The sequence below is a fragment of the Leopardus geoffroyi genome, chromosome D1 (genome assembly GCF_018350155.1).
Source record: "Leopardus geoffroyi isolate Oge1 chromosome D1, O.geoffroyi_Oge1_pat1.0, whole genome shotgun sequence".
Taxonomy (NCBI): Eukaryota; Metazoa; Chordata; class Mammalia; order Carnivora; family Felidae; genus Leopardus; species Leopardus geoffroyi.
In genome coordinates, this window is record NC_059329.1 from 66,705,677 (window position 1) to 66,727,058 (window position 21,382).

The 21,382-nt window shown below is 36.8% G+C and overlaps 1 protein-coding gene across 5 annotated transcripts in view; it reads right to left on the reverse strand.

Moving 5' to 3' along the window:
• The window catches only part of SBF2 (SET binding factor 2), a 482,724-nt gene that overhangs the window by 116,044 nt on the left and 345,298 nt on the right, over positions 1-21,382 (reverse strand). For all 5 annotated transcript variants that reach the window (XM_045484468.1, XM_045484467.1, XM_045484470.1 and 2 more), the window contains one exon: positions 12,260-12,328. In XM_045484468.1, the coding sequence (XP_045340424.1) occupies positions 12,260-12,328 (69 nt within the window). The remainder of the gene's footprint in view (positions 1-12,259; positions 12,329-21,382) is intronic.

The window sequence follows — 21,382 nt, forward strand, 5'->3', positions numbered from 1 at the left end:
CTGAAATCAGCTCTCAGTCCTTGTGGTATTTATGGTAGCTGGGTACCATCTATCATCCCACCATTCCCTACAAAGAACAGCTCAGCACATGTTCATAATATATTATTAAATATTATATCATATATATTACATATATCATATAATGTTAATATATTATTAAAATAATAAAAATATTTTCCCAAGGTTTAAGAAGTTAAAAGTGGCTTTTAGTATGGCTTATATTTTTACTCTGATAATATCTTTGTGGGTATATATTTTTTATTTCATAGTGAATTCTGTATACAAATCAGAACTATCAGGTATTAGGAAATCCATGAGGAACGCCTGGGTAGTTCAGTTGGTTGAGCATCCTACTTCAGCTCAGGTGAGGATCTCATAGTCTGTGAGTTCAAGTTCTGTGGGGCTCTCTGCTGACAGCTCAGAGCCTGGAGCCTGCTTTGGATTCTGTGTCTCCCTCTCTCTATGCCCCTCTCCCACTCATGCTCCGTCTGTCTGTCTGTCTCTCTCTCTCTCTCACATATAAACATTAAAAAAAAGAAAAAAGAAAATCCATGAGGGAAAAATTATTTCATGAGCTTACACTCTGTTTTCTAAAACTCAGATAACTGAGTTTTAGATAAGCCCAGATTTTAGATAAGAGGAAGTCAGATGATGTCTTAAGGAAGAATTTAAAAGTAGCATAATTATATCTAAAACATGGAATATTGGGGGTTTGGAGAGCTTCTTCTGGGTTGGTGTACACATGGAGATTTGGGGAGAGAGGTGCACCTGGAGAGAGCATGGGAGCTATGCACCCTTTCCCCATACCTGGTCCTTTCCATCTTTTCCATCTGGCCGTTCCTAAGTTATATCCTTTCATAGTAAACTGGTGATCTAGTAAGTAACATGTTTCAGAGTTCTGTCAGCTGCTCAAGCAGATTAATGGAATCCAACGAGGTGGTCAGACGCAAAGTAATTCCTCCTAGATTCTTAGGGGAAGATGATGTCAGAATAGGAGGATCTTAAACTTGCTTCATCTTATAGATACAACTAGATAACTATCAAATTATCCTAAGTACCCCAAAAATTGACATGAAGACTGGTAGCACAAACTCCACAACGTAAGGTAGAGAAGAAGCCATATCAAAGAAGGTAGTAAGTGTGGGGACATGGTTTAGGGGAGAAATGGATCCTGGCTGCTACAGAGGGGAGGGAGAAAGCTGTGGTCATAGAGAAGGGTGAGAGAGACAGAGAGAGAGAGAGGAACATACAAGGAGAACATTTCCCTATGGCCACTGGCTTGGAAGGTGAGAGGGGCTGAATTTCATGAGTTCTTGCAACCAGAGAGGTTTAACACCTGAAGTTTTTAGTGTCAGCAGGCTGGGCTCTGGGAAAGTCTGGCGGCATCAGGGATGCTCTTGGAGAGAAAGCAGGCAAAGAACCTCAGGACAGATGGTGCGGAAGTAGTAATTTGAAGAGTGAAGGGCACACAGGGGGGAGATTATTTGCTCTTCATGGAGTGTGTTCCACCCAGCACTCACAGAGAGACCACTATGGCAACAAAGGAGCCAGCCAGCACAAATTTTTCATCCCTGCCCCTCAGCATAAGCATGGGCCACCTATGGGAACTAGTACAGTGCACATAGTGGCTGCCTAACTCACTTATACACTAAGATCCTGGTTGGGACTGTCTGTGTTCTGGTGGGACTGCCCTTCTCAGTCATGCTTACCTTAGTCCCAGTGTGGCAGGCACCTTCATCAGAAGACCAGCACAAACCCCTGCCCACACCACGTCTCCTAATGAGGGAGTTCTGCTGGGACTCAGTTCTAGAGAAATTGGTGTCAGGTCTCATTTCACAAGTAGACTGGAACACACCTTATTAAAACTTGCCACATTCAGGCCAGGGATCAAACACTGTCCACAATATGGAAGGAGAGCCTCTGCGGATGACTGGCCTGAAGGATAGAGTGCCCAGAACACAAGAGCAGAACACACATAACACACACCAGAGATACTCCCTGAAGCATCAGGCCCTGGGCACTACATGACCGCTTCTTCATAAGGCCATTACTTTCAGAAGCATGAGACATAACTGGTTTTTCTAACACACAGAAGCAGGCAGAGACTTAGACAAAATGAGAAAACAGAGGAATTTATCCCCAATGAAAGAATAAGATAAGGCCATGGCCAGAGATCTAAGTGAAACAGATATAAGTAACATGCCTGATGGAGAATTTAAATCAATGATCATAAGGATACTCACTGGACTTCTGAGAAGTGTGAAAGATGCCAGTGAGACCATTAAGATAGAGATAAGGAATAACACAGCAGAGATAAAGGGCTCAATAAATGAAATGACAGAAATGAAATTCCATTGATGGAATGAACAGCAGGAAAAAGCAGGGGAACAAATCAGTGACCTAGAAGACAAAGTATTGGAAAGCAATGAAGCTGAACAAAAGAAAGAAAGAAAAATTATAGAAACAAGAATAGACTTAGGGAACTCAGTGACTCCATGAATTATAATAACATTTGTATTATAGGAGTCCCAGAAGAAGAAGAGAGAAAAGAGGGCAGAAAATTTATTTGAAGAAATAATGGCTTAAAACTTCTTTAATCTGGGGAAGGAAACTGATATCCAGATCCAGAAGGCACAGAGAACCCCTAACAAAAGCAGATCCACACCAAGACATATTGTAATTAAACTGGCAAAATACAATGAGAAGGAAAAAAAATCTTAAAATCAGCAACAAAAAAGAAAACAGTTACTTAAAAGGGAAAACCCATAAGGCTATCAGCATATTTTTCAGCAGAAACCTGGCAAGCCAGAAGGGTCTGGCATGATATATTCAAAGTGCTGGGTGGGAAAGATCTGCAGCCAAGAATACTCTATCCAGCAAGGCTAACATTCAAAATACAAGGAGAAATAAAGAGATTCACAGACAAACTATAATTAAAGTTGTTCATGACCACTAAACTAGCTCTGAAGAAATACTAAAAGGGATTCTGTGAGTGGGAGAGAAAGACCAAAAGTGACAGTACAAAAGTAGGAATCACAAAAGCAGTTAAAATAAGTATTTCTATAAAAAATTCAAAGAACTTACAAAATAAAAGGATGTAAAATGTGATTCTGTATACCTAAAATGTGGGGAAGACAGGAGTAAACAGTGGGTTCAACCTTAAATGGCCATCAACTTAATATAGACTGTTATGCAAAAGAAGTTATACACAAACGTAATGGTGACCACAAATCAAAAACCGCTAATAAATATTCAAAGAATAAAGAGAAAGAAATCAAAATATATCACTAAAGAAAATCAGCAAATCATGAAAGAGAAAGACAAGAAAGGATCAGAGAAATCTTCAGAAACAATCACAAAACAATAAATAAAATGGCAATACATAACTATCAATAATTATTTTGCATATAACTGGACTAAATGATCCAATCAAAAGGCAAAGGGTGACAGAGTGGATAAAAAAACAAGATCCATCTATATGCTGCCTACAAGAGACTAATCTTAAACCTAAAGACATCTGCAGATTGAAAGGGAGGGGATGGAGAAACATTTATCATGCCAAGGGATGTCAAATGAAAGCCAGAGTAGCAATACTTATATTGGACAAACTAGACTTTAAAACAAAGACTGTAACAAGAGACAAAGAAGGGCACTATATCATAATAAAGGGGACAATCCAACAAGAAGACATAACAGTTGTTGAGGTTGAAGTTTAATTATTTGTACTAAATTATCCTTTGTGAATAAGTTTCTCTATAATATTAATAAAAGAGTCTTGATTAGTGTGGCTTTCATGTACACTAATGTTGAAGGATGCTCTAAGACTGGCAGAGTCAATAACAGAAAGAGGCTTCTGAAAAGAAGGAAAAGAGGAGAAAATGAGGAATAAGCCCAGGAAATCATGGAAAGTTGATTAGAAAACCTGATCAAGAAGCCCCCCCATATGAGGAAGAGAACAAAACTTACACTTATCAAGGCCTGAACCCAGGGGGAAAGGGCAAAAGGGGAAACAATTATGATGAATCACAGCGTCATTATGTTCAGGGAGAGTACCTTCATTGTTGGCACATTCTTTAGTAGAACAGTTCACTTTGTTTCCTCCTATTTGCTTACTACTAGCGATTTTCATGCCTGCCTACCCTACATGATAATCAAGTACTAGATAGCAGAAACCATGTCTTATGCATCACCACAACTCATACAATGCCTAGTACAGGGTTTTACACAAAGGAAGCAGGTGAAATACAATTTTCTACCAGGTGGTTAATGTAACTTTACATTTATAAGTAACAATGTTTCTTCAAATCTCCAAACTCCACAGTTGTCTTATATCACTAGTTTAAACAGTGAAGACAAACTAATATTAACAAAGAATATTAATTCCAAAGTATTATAATAATTCACAGTTTCTCAGAAGTAGGGGTTTTCCAGGACTAGGAAAAAAGGAGCAGCCATCTAAAACTGGAAAGAAACAGTGGGAGAAGCAAGAAGGGGATGTGCTGAGAGGGGAGGAGGAAGGAATGCTAAATTGTCTGAAAGAATAAGAATATGAAGGGAGGAAATAAAAGCAAGACACTATCGCTCTGGCCATTCTAAAATTCTGCTGTGCTGGAGGCATCTGCTGTAATAAGCACATTCATATCTTTTCCAGGCCAAGTCTGGATTCAGCCCAGTGTTGATGCCTGTCTTCACTCTCTCTGCTAATTTATTTTTAAGCTAAGTATTTTATTTTACAGCAAAAAAAAAAAAAAAAAAAAAAAAAAAAAGATGGAAAAAGACCCTTTGTCACCCCCTCTCCCATTTTTTTTGCCAAAAATGTAATCCTTTGAGACCTGTTGTAGGAAATTCAATGTATCCAGACCATGAAGTTTAAGAAAAAAAAATTCTTTTCCTATTTTGTAGATTTTTAAGAACCTCTCTTGTCAAGTAGTTACCAACAGAGGGGAAAAAAAGGACTGATGAAATATCTATTTTTTATATTATTGTAAGATTTTTTTCTAGCAATAATCTTAATACCATGAATGTGGGTTTATCTGGATTCCATCAATTAGAATGATCTATAAGCTGTCATATCTATAGTGGGATAAGTAGGGTCCCTATTAATGATTAGTTATTCAAGTAACTTCTAAATCATCAGAGAAGTACAAAAGTGATTCTGGTATGATTTTGAGTACTTAGTATGTTTTCTATTAGAAATATGTGGCAATTAGAGATTTACATATCATGACACATGACAGTTATTTACTAACCATAGCATACAATTAATCAACATTTCCTGACTTTGCCTCCTCTAAGCCCAAGCTTAATGAAGTATCCTTGCCGGATATATGGATGACCCTGATTGGAGAAATGAGGGGACAGGAGTGATGTCAATTCAGTACCTCTAAGCAAAAAGATGAAAAGTTCCTAGAATTATGCTTTATAAATTGGAACTCACTTGGGGAATCTTATTGTAGTTAAAGAATATGAACTCTGGAGTCAGATAGAATTGAGTTTGAGTCCTGGCTCCTCTACTTACAAGCTAAGTGGTATAGATTCCTTCATCTTGAAATGGGAATAGTATTCATTGATCTGGATTAGGTACTGCATGTCAAATGTAGCATCTTATAGTAGGTAGTCAGAATTAGCTGTTATTATTATTGCTGTCACCTTCCTCTGGATTTATGTTCTTTGCCATGCTCTATTCAATACATAGGCTTACACAAGAAATATCAGGTATTATGCTAAGTGAAATAAGTCAGTCAGAGAAAGACAGATATCATACGTTTTCATTCATATGTAGAATTCGAGAAACTTAACAGAAGACCATGGGGAAAGGGAAGAGGAAAAAATAGTTTCAAACAGAGAGGGAGCAAACCATAAGAAACTCTTACACAAAGAACAAACTGAGGGTTTATTGGGGGAGGGGAAAGGGGGAAATGGGTCATGGGCATTGAAGGCACTTGCTGGGATGAGCACTGGGCATCGTATGTAAGCGATGAATCACGGGAATCTACTCCTGAAGCCAAGAGCACACTATATACACTGTATGTTAGCTAACCTGACAATAAATTATATTTAAAAAAAGAAAAAGAAGAAATATTAGGTTTTGGATGCCTGGGTGGCTCAGTGCATCCTAACTCTTGATTTCGGCTCAGGTCATGGTTCCTGAGATAGAGCCCCATGTCAGGCTCTATGCTGACCATTGCAGAGCCTGCTTGGGATTCTCTCTCCCTCTCTCTCTCTGCCTCTCCCCTCCCATCATGAGGGCTCTCTCTCTTTCTCTTGCTCTCTCTCAGAGAGAGAAACTTAAAAAAAATGAAATATCAGGTTTTGACATGAATGACTCAGATTTTAGTTAACTCATTTTGGGGGGCAGGGGTTGGGAGAAGAAATACTTCTAGTTTGGTGGCAGAAACGTCATCACTCAGGAGATGGCTCCGGCAATTCTGTGCTTCTCTGTGCTTCAACGTTCACAGTTTCTCTGACTGATTAGGTAAGCTAGGTTTACACAAGTAACTTTTTTTAGGTAGTGCTCAACAGATTTTCCTATCACATCACCCTGAATTTACCTCCCTGCCTTCAGCTTTTATATTTTGAAGTAGAAATAATACCTAGATCTCAAATTTATATACAATCAGATAAGTTAAGTGGATGTTCATTCAGAATATATAAGGAAAAGTTACAATCTAGCAACAAAAAACCTAAACAGCTATAAAATTATGTTTTACATCTCACATTTTTTCTGATGTATTTATTAAAAGAGAATTAATTTAATCATACCTTACATCTTGAATTAGATACAATTTGAAACGATACAGAAGATGACCTAAGTACTCTGGGTATGGAGAATTCTTAATTAATAATTAACAGTCCTAAAGAAATCTTCTAACAACATGGGCAAACTTCAAATACGTTATACTCAGTAAGAGAAGCCAGACATAAAGGAACATATATGATTATGTTTATATGAAATGTCCAAAAAAGACAAATTTATAGAACAGAAGGTATGTTAGTGGCTGCCTGGGAATGAGAAGTGGCTGCAAATGGACAGGAGGTTTCTTTTGAAATGATGGAAATATTCTAAAATTATATGGTGTGATAGTTGTACAAATGTGTAAATATACTAAAAATTGTTAAAATATACACTTAAAATGAGTGAATTTTACGGTATATAAATTATACCTCAACAAACCTGTTAGTAAATATGAACCTTCCATGTGGCTGGATGCTAGGGAAGATATTCTTTACATGTTGAATGAAATAAGAATTTTAAAGAGGGCATAAATCTACTTCTATTGGGAATGAGAGACCGAATAATGCTCTTATAAAGTGAGACCTATCTTGATCAATAAATCATACTCAAAGTGCCATCTGTATATGGGAGATCTCTGGAATTTGATAAGGCATCATTTCAGGGGGCTTGAATTTAAGATAAACAGGGTATTTCTATTCCTCCCCAGGGTAAACACAAATTACAATGAGTACCAGGGAAGAAAGCGTCAGTTCTTCTGGGAGTCATTTTGAGCATCAGTAACCAACCGATACGCCTCAAAGAAGTAAAAAGAAGGGATCTGTCATGGTTTGATAGATTCTAGGGCAGTCTCTAGTTTACCTGAGTGATTAAGAACTACAAGGGTAACTCTAAGATACATGGATCACGGAGGAGAGGGCATTACACAGTGGCTCATGATAAAGGGCTTTCACTATTGCTCACTATCAACTGGGAAAGAGTGATACAAGGGTATCCTATTTTAGTTCTACTTCTGCTCTGTTGGGTTTTAGCTTACTCTTTAATTCTTTTTATTCCAAAAAAAAAAATGACATTTAGACAGGAACCCCTGCTTCTGGTTCTTACTTTAACAATCATGATTTTTTTAATAAAAAGGACCAAATAAGTAAACCAAGTATAGCCCAATGTTATTCAGTAACTGTGAAATGTTCCTGTGTTCATAGCTGATTAATGAATATGAAAGGCCTTTAGACAATATGTTTCTTCAGGGTGAGGACCATGTGCTATTCACCTGCAATTCTGCAATAAATGCAAGCACAGGGCTTGCCACACCTACTAACTGTCTGCTGAACTGAGAATGAAAACATCACATAAATGCTAAACATAGTACAAATGTAAATGATTACATTATTTTTCACCATTAAAGTGATCCTTAACAATTTAAACATAGCTGTTAAAGTACCACCTTGAAGAAAGGCTTCATAAGTTAAAGAAGCATGAGTTACATACAACTCATTAAAGGTAGAGAAAAGTGAGAGAACTGTAAGGGGGAAAAAAACCCCTAAATTTGTGGTGATTGTAGCATAAAAAATTCCCAAAGATCTAAGATAATGTTACAAGTAAAACATCATGGGATATTTTAACACAAAGTAAAGCTCTAAAAGATAAACATCACATTTCATCTGAGTCAATGAAATATTCTACTCTTATGCTTAAGGTAAATACACACACACACACACAATCTTTTCATTAAGAAGAAAAAATATATGTAGTCATCCCAAAATAATTAGGTAGTAGTGTTATATACCTAATTATAATTAGGTATATGGAAAGATCTCCAAGATATGTTACTAAGTGAAAAAGGCAAGGTGAGAAAACACTGAATAGTTTGATTAGTTTCAAAGAGGTAATTTTATCTGTATTCTATCTGCTGGCAATAATGCATGACTTTTTTTAACCAAGAAGTCAACTGTTAGAGGATATGGGGTAGAGGTGGGAAAGGCAGCTTTTGTTTTGCATTTTATATGTTTCTATAGTATCTGAATTTTCTAACCACAGCTATATATTTTATTTAAGGAAATGTCCATCCAGTTGATGGAACTGTGGACCAGTTTGATTTCTTGCTTATTATTTATTGTATTAGAAAGACTAATGTAAACTCCTAGTGGCATGTCAATGGTTCACTCATGTGGCTGCCCATGTCGTTGCCTGGCATAGTAACTTTGTATATTGAGATGTTCAATAAACTTCTGTTGCATTGATAAAAAAAGACTAATACATATCATTAAAAATATTTTCAAAGTAAGTTTAAGTAAGACAAACAGCTGAGTCCATTCTCTGAAGCATGATGAACAAGGCTCAGGAGTTTATATTGGTTGAACAGTTTGAGCATGGCTCATTTGCAATCTGTGGCCAGGATAATGCAATTTAAATCTATAGAATTTTCCTGAATTATGCACCAGAAATAATTTCCCATAAGTCAAAAATTTATAACGTATCTAAGAACTGGTATGATCCACCCTCTGTGTCAGTTATCAATGCAATATCTCTTTCCTCCAAATCTACCTTTCTTTGCCCTGTTGTGTGGCATCGGCGCTGGACTTGTAAACATTTCTCCTTTACCATCTGGCACAAAATTAAGTTTTGTCAGCACAGGGTGCTGAAGGGATACTGCAGTAGAAAGTAGTTTCTTTTCCTGGTTCTGGTGTGCTTTGTCCTTTAGTTCCTATGGCATGTACCTGCTATGGTGTGTGGGACACCCTGAAGCGCTTACCATGTGTGATGTTTCAGTGGTACTCCAGATGGTGGCTTCACTTCCTGTCAAGTTTCACTGGCACTCTAGTGAGAGGGATTCCCAGAAAGTCTTGCCAGAACCCCAGCAGGTAGTTTCATGCTTACCAGCTCTGGTCTGTGGCACCTCAGTGAATTTCTATGCTATCCAGTGGCCAAATCAACACCTCTCCAACAAGGTCTGAATCACAAGTCTTGTTGGGGAGGAGCCCTCTTCCAAGTTTTCTCTTTTCTTGGGTACTCTGCCTGAGCCCAAGAGATAGTAGCTGCTCCCTATATCTGATATTCCTGTGTTGCTTAAAATTCTCTTTACTTCTTGGCAGTCCCCTGTTACTACTTAATAACTTGTTGAACTTTTCCTGCTCATATTATTGGTGTGGTCACTGGCTCCTAATCCATGCCCAAACTAAAGTAAATCAAACCAAGCCAACAACAAAGAATTAAACCCATAAACCCACCCCTAAAACATAAATTTGAATTACTAAGTTTGATAACACAAACTTGATAAATAGTATGACATTTAGCCCAACTTATTAGCTAACTAAAAACTCTCACAAAACTAAAACCAGTGTGATGGTTTTGCACTGTGTAAAATAAGCTAAGCTAAGACATTTCTCAGAAATGTCTTTCTGTTCCAGGGTTAGGATTGGCCACAAGAGAAATTTCTCTAACATTTGGACAAAAATGAAGCAGCAGTCATTATACTCTGAAGACAATATAGGATGCTATATCCTGCTACAGCTCATATACTTTGTCCCTGATCTGCTGACTCATGTTGATATGGGGAAGGGACTGAGCTCACAGTTCCTCCGTTTCCTGCCACATCTCCTTCAGCTTCTAGCCTGGGGCCAGGTGCATGTGCAGCTCTATGGCCAACAGTGCTGTTTCTTTTGCAGGTCATCTGTATCGCTGACGTTTGAAGAAGTGAGAGGTATACACAGATTCCAATTTGTCCTTGTTCTTCCCTGTGTTGTGACCTACAGAAACTTCAGGCCTATGGGCAAAGCCTAATTCAAAGTCTTCCACAAACTTTCCCTTTGTTTCTATAACAATATAAGGGTTGGTCCCTTATAAATTCTTTAATTATATCATTCTTGGTGCTTCTGCTCTCATGATCAAACCCTAATACTGCAAAATGGTTAAATAATTCTGCTTAAAAAATCATAAGCAATGGGTCATTTGAGGAATTGAGTTTCATTTGTCAATTCCTATTTTCTCTAATATTTAAGTTTAAAAATATCTTAAATGTTGAAGGTAGGAAAGATTTAAAGTGCCATTTTCTTTAAAAATTTTTTTTAATGTTTGTTTTTCTGAGAGAGAGAGTGAGCAAATGTGGGAGTGGGTGGTGGGGTGGGACGCAGAGAGAGAAGGAGACACAGAATCCAAAGGAGGCTCCAGGCTCTGAGCTGTCAGCACAGAACCTGATGCAGGGCTTGAACTCACAAAGTGCAAGATCATGACCTGAGCTGAAGTCAGATGCTCAACCAACTGAACCAGCCAGGTGCCCCTAAAAATGCCATTTTCTTTAACAAATGCCATGTGAGGCCCTATGTGAAGGCTAGTTAGACAGAGGACTGAGTTTTCTGGCTGCTCTGAGATATAGACACACCTTTCCTAGGTAGCTTAGGATCCAGGACAGCCTGGCCTATTTTTGTAACAGTGTTCTCCATGCTAGCAGCGGAATGAGATGAAGGGTGAGGGAGTTCAGAGAAGGCTGGTATGTATTCATTGAAGGAAAACTGGAATGGGCCTGGAGGTAGGGTTAAGCTGGGGAGGGAAGACCAAAAGATGATGCTCAAGCTCCAGCCATTAGTTTCTAAACCTAAAATTCATTTGTTTGGTATTTTTGAGATTTGTCTTTGTTTTCTGAGCATGTTCAGTATGACCTGCCAGTTCTCAGAAGTGTGAACATCAGAAATTCCACTTTTTGTTTTAAAAGAAGAAGGGACAATAAGTCGGAAGAAAGAGGGATATGCAGTGACACAGCAGCAGAGAAAGAGTTCCTGATTATGGAGAACCTTTAAAGGTTAAGACCTTTAACTCAGAGACTGTGGACAGACTGAAGTTAAAAAAAAAACCTGGCCTTATCAATAAATATTTAAAAGACAATATCCTAGCCTCATGGAATTTACTTTCTGCAGTAGGGGAAAATACTCATATGTAAACAAACGAATGCATAATATAATTTCAGGTATTTCAGGTACAAATTCAGCTATAAAGAAAAATAAAGCAGGGCTGGAATGGCGGGATTCTATCTTAGGAGATGATTTATTATTATATATTAAATTTTCTACACATAGTACAGTTGGTCCTTGAACAATGTGGGGGTTGGGGCATTGACCCCTGTGCAGTCAAAAATCCACATAACTGTTACTCCCCCAAAACTTAGCTACTAATAGCCTAGTGTTGACTGGAAGCATTACAACACAAAGTTGATTAACACATATTTTGTATGTTATATGTATTATATGCTGTATGCTTACAGTAAACTAGAGAAAATACTATTTAGAAAATCATAAGGATGAGAAAATACATTTGCAGTACTGTACTGGAAAGAATCCACAAATAAGTGGACCCGTGTAGTTCAAATCTGTGTTGTTCAAGGGTCAACTGTATGCAATAAATGTTATAATAAATATTGCTACAGATATATGTTAGACATACCGGGGGACAAGATTCATGTAGTTTTATGATAAATCAAACTACATACATTTATATGAATCATAATGAGCTTATGTATAGACCAATGAAACTTACCCTGTAGAAAGCACTGGTCAAAGGGAGTAATGCTGCAGCAATGTTATATTCTTCTAAACTTGAACAATCCTTAAACAAAACAAAGAGAAATGAGCATTATTAGGACATTTACCAGAAATCACAAATATATGGAAACAAAAATCTAGGACACATTGTTTGCTGTCTTAAGGGGTTTTTACTTTTGTTCCAAATTGTCACTAAGTCTTACTTAGGTAAATGTGAAAAAACAAAACAAAACAAAACAAAACTGTCCTTGAAGCACATTATTTTATTTTATTTTATTTTATTTTATTTTATTTTATTTTATTTTATTATTTTATCTTATTTTATTTTATTTTATTTTTAATATATGAAATTTATTGTCAAATTGGTTTCCATACAACACCCAGTGCTCATCCCAAAAGATGCCTTCTTCAATGCCCATCACCTACCCTTCCCTCCCTCCCACCCCCCCCCCCCCCCCCCCCCCCGCCCCATCAACCCTCAGATTGTTCTCAGTTTTTAAGAGTCTCTTATGGGGCGCCTGGGTGGCGCAGTCGGTTAAGCGTCCGACTTCAGCCAGGTCACGATCTCGCGGTCCGTGAGTTCGAGCCCCGCGTCAGACTCTGGGCTGATGGCTCAGAGCCTGGAGCCTGTTTCCGATTCTGTGTCTCCCTCTCTCTCTGCCCCTCCCCCGTTCATGCTCTGTCTCTCTCTGTCCCAAAAATAAATAAACGTTGAAAAAAAAAAAAAAAAGAGGCTCTTATGCTTTGGCTCTCTCCCACTCTAACCTCTTTTTATTTTTCCTTCCCCTCCCCCATGGGTTTCTGTTAAGTTTCTCAGGATCCACATAAGAGTGAAAACATATGGTATCTGTCTTTCTCTGTATGGCTTATTTCACTTAGCATCACACTCTCCAGTTCCATCCATGTTGCTACAAAGGGCTATATTTCATTCTTTCTCATTGGCACGTAGTACTCCATTGTGTATATAAACCACAATTTCTTTATCCATTCATCAGTTGATGGACATTTAGGCTTTTTCCACAATTTGGCTATTGTTGAGAGTGCTGCTATAAACACTGGGGTACAAGTGCCCCTATGCATCAGTACTCCTGTATCCGAAGCACATTATTTTAGAAACAAGACAAAAAAATTTTGGGAAAAAATTTTTAAGTTTTTATTTAAATTCCATTTAGTTAATACACAGCATAATATTAGTTTCAGGTGTAGAATTTAGTGATTCATCACTTATATACAACACCCAGTGCTCATCACAAGTGCAGTCCTTAATCCCCAACACCTATTTCACCCATTCCCCGCCACCCCCCCCCCCCCAACTCCCCTCTGGTGACCATTAGTTTGTTCTCTGTAGTTTCTGTTTTTCTAAGAGTCTGTTTCTTGGTTTGCCTTCCTCTCTCTCTTTTTTTTTCTCTTTGCTTTGTTTCTTAAATTCCACATATAAGTGATATGATATGGTATCTTTCTCTGACTTATTTCACTTAGCAGAATACTCTTTAGTTCCATTCATATCCTTGCAAATGGCAAGATCTCATTCTTTCTGATGGCTAATATTCCAATGTATATATGTACATATATACACATCACTTTCTCTTTATCCATTCATCAGTAGATTAGACCTCTGGGATCTTTCCATAGTTTGGCTATTGTAGATAATGGTATAAACATCAGGGTGAATGCATCTCTTTGAATTAGTATTTTTGGGGTAAATACCTATTAGTGTAATTGCTGGATCCTAGTGTAAGTCATATTTTTAACTTTTTTTTTTTTAATTTTTTTTTTCAATGTTTATTTATTTTTGGGACAGAGAGAGGCAGAGCATGAACGGGGGAGGGGCAGAGAGAGAGGGAGACACAGAATCGGAAACAGGCTCCAGGCTCTGAGCCATCAGCCCAGAGCCTGACGCGGGGCTCGAACTCACGGACCGTGAGATCGTGACCTGGCTGAAGTCGGACGCTTAACCGACTGCGCCACCCAGGTGCCCCGATATTTTTAACTTTTTGAGGAAACTCCATACTGTTTTCCAGAGTGGAGGCACCAGTTTGCATTCACACCAACAGTGCAAGGGGGTTCCCCTTTCTCCACATTCTTGCCAGCACCTGTTGTTTCTTGTGGTTTTGATTTTAGCTATTGTGATAGATGTGAGGTGATATCTCATTGTAGTTTTGATTTACATTTCCCTGATGATGAGTGATATTGAGCATCTTTTCACATGTTTGTTGGTCATCTGTATGTCTTTTGGAGAAATGTCCGTTCATGTCTTCTGACCATTTTTTAGCTGGGTTGTTCATTTTCTGGGTGTTGATTTTTATAAGACTTTGGTATATTTTGGATACTAACCCTTGATCCGATATGTCATTTGCAAATATCTTTTCTCATTCTGTAGCTGCCTTTTAGTTTTGTTGACTGTTTCCTTTGCTGTGCAGAAGCATTTTATTTTGATGAAGTCCCAATAGTTTATTTTTGCTTTTTGTTTCCCTTGCCTCGAGACATATCTAGTGAGAAGTTGCTACAGTTGATGTCAAAGAGGTTACTGCCTCTCTTCTTCTCTAGGAGTTTTTGGTTTCAAATCTGACGTTTAGGTTTTTAATCTGTTTTGAATATATTTTTGTGTATGATGTGAGAAAGTGGTCTAATTTCGTTCTTTTGCATGTTATTGTTTCGTTTTCCCAACTGAACAGTTTTCCTAACACTATTTGTTGAAGAGACTTTTTTTTCCATTGGATATTCTTTCACGTTTTGTCAAATGTTAATTGACTGTATAGTTGTGGGTCAACTTCCGGGTTTTCTGTTCTGTTCTATTTATCTATGTGTCTATTTTTGTTCCAGTACCATATTGTTTTAATCACTACAACTTTGTACTATAGCTTGAAGTCCAGAATTCTGATGCCTCCAGCTTTGCTCTTCTTCTTTAAGGTTGCTTTGTGGTTCCATACAAATTTTAGGATTATTTGTTCTAGCTCTGTGAAAAATGCTGTTGGTATTTTGATAGGGGTTGCATTAAATGTGTAGATTGCTTTAAGTAGTATAGACTTTTTTTTTTTAACGTTTATTTATTTTTGAAACAGAGCATGAATGGGGCAGGGTCAGAGAGAGAGGGAGACACAGAATCCAAAACAGGCTCCAGGCTCTGAGCTGTCAGCACAGAGGTCGAAGCGGCGCTTGAACTCACGGACTGTGAGACCATGACCTGAGCCCAAGTCAGGTGCCCAACTGACTGAGCCACCCAGGCACCCCAAGTGGTATAGACATTTTAACAATCTTTGTTCTTCCAATCCATGAACATGCAATGTTTTTCCATTTCTTCGTGTCATGTTCAACTTCTTTCATCAGTGTTTAATACTTTTCAGAGTACAGGTCTTACCTCTTTGGTTAGATTTCTTCTGAGGTATCTTATTGTTTTTGGTACAATTGCAAATGGGATTGATTCCTTGATTTCTTTTTCTGCTGCTTCATTACTGGTGTATAGAAATGCAACAGATTTCTATGGTGATTTTGCATCCTGGGACTTTATTGAATTTGTGTATCAGTTCTAGCAGTTTTTTGGTGGAAATTTTCAGGTATTTTATATAGAGTATCATGTTGTCTGCAAATAGTGAAAGTTTTTTACTTCTTCCTTGCCAGTTTGGATGCCTTTTATTTCTTTTTGTTGTCTGACTGCTATGGCTTGGACTTCTAGTACTATGTTAAATAAAAGTGATGAGAGTGGACATCCCTGTCTTGTTCCTGACCATACCGGAAAAGCTCCCAGTTTTTCCCCATTGAGGATGACATTAACTGTGGATTTTTCATATATGCCCTTCATTATGTTGAGGTATGTTCCCTCTAAACCTACTTTTTTGAGTTTTTATCATGAATGGATGTTGTAATTTGTCAAATGTTTTTTTCATCTATTGAAATGATCAAATGGTTCTTATCCTTTCTATGATTAATATTAATATCACATTTATATGCAAATATTGACTCACCCTTGCAGCCCAGGAATAAATCCCACTTGATTGTGGTGAATGATTTTTTTAATGTATTGTTAGATTCGGTTTGCTAGTATTTTATTGAGAATTTCTGCATCCGTGTTCTTCAGGGATATTGCCCTGTAGTTCTCTTTTTTAGTGAAGTCTTTGTCTGGTTTTAGTAATGCTGGTCTCATAGAATGAATGTAGAAGTTTTCCTTCCTCTTCTATTTTTTGGAATAGTTTGAGAAGAATAAGTATTAACTCTTCTTTTTTATTTTTTATAAGTTTATTTATTTTGAGAGACAGAGAGAGAACAAGCTGGGGAGGGGCAGAGAGAGAAGGACAGAGGATCAGAAGCAGGCTCTGTGCTGACAGTAGCAAGCCTGATGTGGGGCTCGAACTCACAAACGATATGTTACCATAATGCCATATGTTTGCACTCATTTGTGGAATTTAAGAAACAAAACAGATGAATATACAGGAAAGGGAAGAAAAGAAAAAAAGAGAGAGGGAAACAAACCATAAGAGACTCTTACAGACAGAGAAAAAACTGAGGTTGATGTAGGGAGGTGGGTGGGGGATGGGTTAGATGGGTGATGGGTATTAGGAGGGCTCTTGTTATGATGGATACTGGGTGTTATATATAAGTGAGGAATTAATATATGTGAACTAACTGGAATTTAAATAAAAATTTGAAAAGAAAAAATATTATTGCCAAGGAATATAGAATGGGTTACCACTTCCAATCTAATGGAGAAAAAAATGGAGAGGAAAACAAACAAAAATTTATAACTCAAAGGAAAGCAAGAAAGAGGAAAAGAACCCCCCCCAAGGAGAAACAATGAGAAAATAATAAGATGGTATAAATAAATAAAATTATAATAGCAGAAATGAACCAAATATTCTGGCTAAAAGGCAAAGATTATCACTGAATAAAAAATTAGATTCCATATATTTTTTGTTTAAAAAGGATATATCTGTAACTCAAGAATACACAAAGGTTAAAAGAATGGGAAAGGATTTACCAAGCAAATACCAACAGAAGGTGAAATACCTATATTAACAATCATATAAAATAATCTTAAGGAAAAAGGCATTACAAGAAATAAAAAGAAGCATTATATAAAATAGCTCAATTTATCACAAATATATAACAATTTTAAATGTGTTTAAACTTAATTAACTTAGCCTTCAACTGAAAACATTAAAGCAAAAACTGACAGACATATAAAAAATACAGATAAATTCACAGTTGCATTGAAAGATTTTAATATACCACTTCAGTATTTAATACCTCAAGCAGGTAGAAAAATCAGTATGGAAGATTTTTAAAAGTTAGAGCTAATGGATAGAACACTATAGAACACTACTTGATCTGTTTATACTCTAACCCTGTTCAGATGGGTTTAGAAAACTTGACTTTATACTTGGCCATAAAAGAACTCTCAGTAAATTTCAAAAGATTAATAACATATAGATATGGTTGTCAGACCACAATGTATTTAAGTTAAAAACCAGTAATATAAGTAAAATACTTAACATTGTACCTGGCACATAGCAAATATTACACACACACACACACACACACACACACACACACACACATATATTTTTTATTATCACTGAGGTTAGGATATACTTAGCATAGCATACTATACTGTAATTATCTATTTACTTTTCTGTCTCCTTACTAAACTATTAGCTCTGTAGCAGTATTGTTATAGCAGTGAATAAGAAGCAGTATCAATGTCTATGGAAAGCTGATGAATGATTTATATCTTTTTCAGACACTCACAAAGCAGAAAGATCAGTAGAAACAAATTATCTTGCTAAGTCTTAGATTTCCAGAATGAGTGTTTAGAGTCATTAGCAGGATATTCCTTGGGGTAACAATTTGCATTCATTCAACAAATATTATCTACTATATGGAAGGCACTTCATAGTCAATGAACTCAGGAAACTACTCCAAAAGGGAAAACAGATGACAAATAACACATTTTATAGGGATGAGATGAATCCATGGTTGAATGCAACACATCCTTAAATATGAGGGACAACCATATTCACACATGATGTGTCTTTGGAAATGATTGCTGGAGTTAGGTTACTGGTTGGATAGATCTTAACTTAGATCAAGTGATCTTTGGTTTTAAATTCTGGAACATGAAGTTTAGATATAAAAAGAGTGACTAATAGAGTTATTTAAGTAACATCTCTCAGGTATACTAGTAGAAAAGAGTATGTGCTAGAAAGGAGAGAGGAAGAAAAGGAAGAGAAGAGAGGAGTAAGGAGGAGAGAGAGAGAGAGATAAGGAAGGAGTAAGGGAAGGAGGGAAGAGGGGAAGAATGAGGAATACCAATCAATCAGAACTCATTTCAAAAATATCATATAATCAACTGAGAGATGATTTTGAAGGCAGTCATTACCTTGGAGGCACATTTAGGTTTTTATTTTAAGATATAGTCAGGTTGGGAAAACTAAATATCTACAGGCAGAAGAATGAAACCGGACCCCTACCTTATATTATACACAAAAATCAACTCAAAATGGATTAAAGGCTTAAACATAAGCCCTGAAACTATAAAAGGGCTAGGGAGAAAACAAGGAACTCATACAACTCAATAGCAAAACAAACAAACAAAAAACCCCAAAAAACACTAAAAAAGCCCCGCAACCCAATTAAAAATTTGCAAAGGAACAGAATAGACATTTTTCTAAAGAAGACATCCAAATGGCCAATGGGTACATAAAAAGGTATTCAACATGGTTAATCATCAGGGAAATGCATATCAAAACCACAATGAAATATCACTTTATCCCTGTTAGAATGGCTATTATCAAAAAGACAAGTTGGACGCCTAGATGGCTTAGTCAGTTAAAATGTCCAACTCTTGATTTAGGCTCAGGTCATGACCTCATGGCTGTGGGATGGGGGCCCACGTTGGGCTCTGCAGTGAGCATGGAGTCTGCTTGGGAATCTCTCTTTCCCTCTCTTTCTGCCCCTTCCCCACTCACACACTCTTTCTCTAAATAAACAAACATTTAAAAAATAATGCTAAAAAAAAGACAAGTAATTATGGGTGCTGGTGAGTATGTGGAATATATTGGTGGGAATATAAACTGGGACAGCTACTATGGAAAACAGTAAGGAGGTTCCTCAAGAAATTAAAAATATAAGTACCATATGATTCAGCAATCCCACTTCTGGGTATATACTTGAAAGAAATGAAATCCTTATCTTGAAAAGATTATCTGTATTCCCATGTTCACTGCAGCATTACTCACAATAACCATGGTATGCAAACAACCTAAGTGTCCACCAATGGATGACTAGATAAAGAAAATGGGGTATACATATACAATGGAATATTACTAAGCCTTAAAAAAGAAGGAAATCCTGCCATTTGCAACAATGTGGATGAATGTAGAGGGTGTTATGGTAAGTGAAATAAGCCGGACAAAGAAAGACAAATACTGCATGACACTACCTATAGATGGAACTTAAAAAAAAAAGTTGAACTCAGTAACAGAGTAGAATGGGTTGTTTGTTGGGCTCTGGGATGTGGGGAAAATGGACAAAGGTTACTAAAAGGGTAGAAACTTTAAACTGTAAGATGATAAGGTCTGAGAATCTAACGTAAAACATGGTGAGTATAGTTGATAGTGAGTATAGTTGTATAAATGAAATTTGCTGAGAAAACACAACTTAAGTATTCTTGCCCCCCAAAAAGGTAAATATATGAATATGTGAAGTGATAGATATGTTAATTAACTCAACTGTGGCAATCCTTTCACAACGTGTACCATATAAACTGTTGTGTTGTACGTTTTAAATATATTACAATTTTGTCAACTATACCTCAATAAAGCTGAAAAAAAATATACAATCAGGCCATGTAGGAAAATATCACACCTTTTTCCTATATGGTATCACTCACACTATGTTCTCTATCACTTCCATGGACTTTATAAAATAATCCCAGAACACAACAAAAAGTGTGAATCATCTTTTTCTTCCTTATTCCTTACCCCCTTGCTTAAGACACTGCTATGCACAAGAATGTCATCCCCTGTGTCCTAGCACATCTGAGTTTCTTTAACAGAAATGCCTTGCGTGTTTCTGAAGACTGTCATGGGGCCCAAAGCAATAAAATTCAACAGACTTGAGCTGTAATCTTCTCCTAAGGAAATGGTTGGGATGCCAAGATGCCTTTTGACTTTGATTTCACAGCAGGGCTTCATTTGTAATGATGCTGTCCAAACTTTAAATGACAACAGCTGTGATATGAAGCCCCACACACTCATTTATAAAAATTTCCCACAAATTAAAAAAAATTAAACAATAGGGATTTTCAATCCATGACCAATTAGCAGGGAACAGGCAATCATAAAACATTTAGGAACTCTTTATTATCGTACAAAATGTTTACACATTGTAGTGCATGTCTCAAACCTGAGCGCCAGTCAAATGCTGATTGCAAAATATAAATATAAAATTCTTTGCAAATCACGTTAGAGACATTCTAAGTTAATTAGGCTGAAAAATGGAAAAATTTTAAAACAATAAGTCTAAAACTATTGACATAGCTAGCAATAGCATTCCGGAATAGTGCAGTTATCTGTTGGGCAATCAGTCCATAAATACACATCCTGAAGTCCCATGTGCTTTGGCCACATAATAGCAATGTAGTTGCAGACCTAACAGGCAATTTATAAACTTGCAAGGACTTGAATACTTATACATGTTTTATTCTGAAGTTTGCTATGTAGTTTACCTTTAATTTTCCTGCTACAACTGAAGAGTGAGCCCTGCAATCTTAATTTTCCATTACCTTCAATTATTTCATACTTTTAATCTGTGTACCTTTGAACTGCCATGGCCCAGCATTCCTATTTCACAAAACTTGGGAATTTCTCAAAAATAAAATATTTAAATATTAAAGGAAAAAATGAGATTGAGAGGCATAATGTCTTACAGAATTGACTTTTTTTTAGAGTTAAGATTAGATAGAACTCAGAAGTTTTTTGAATTGTCCAAAACACTGAGAACACTTATTTATATCTTCTACATAGGGACAAAAATTAAACTACCACAGACAAAATACCTTTTTATATCATATTACTCTCCTGTTCAAAAATCTCTGACCATTACAGGATAATGACCAAACTCA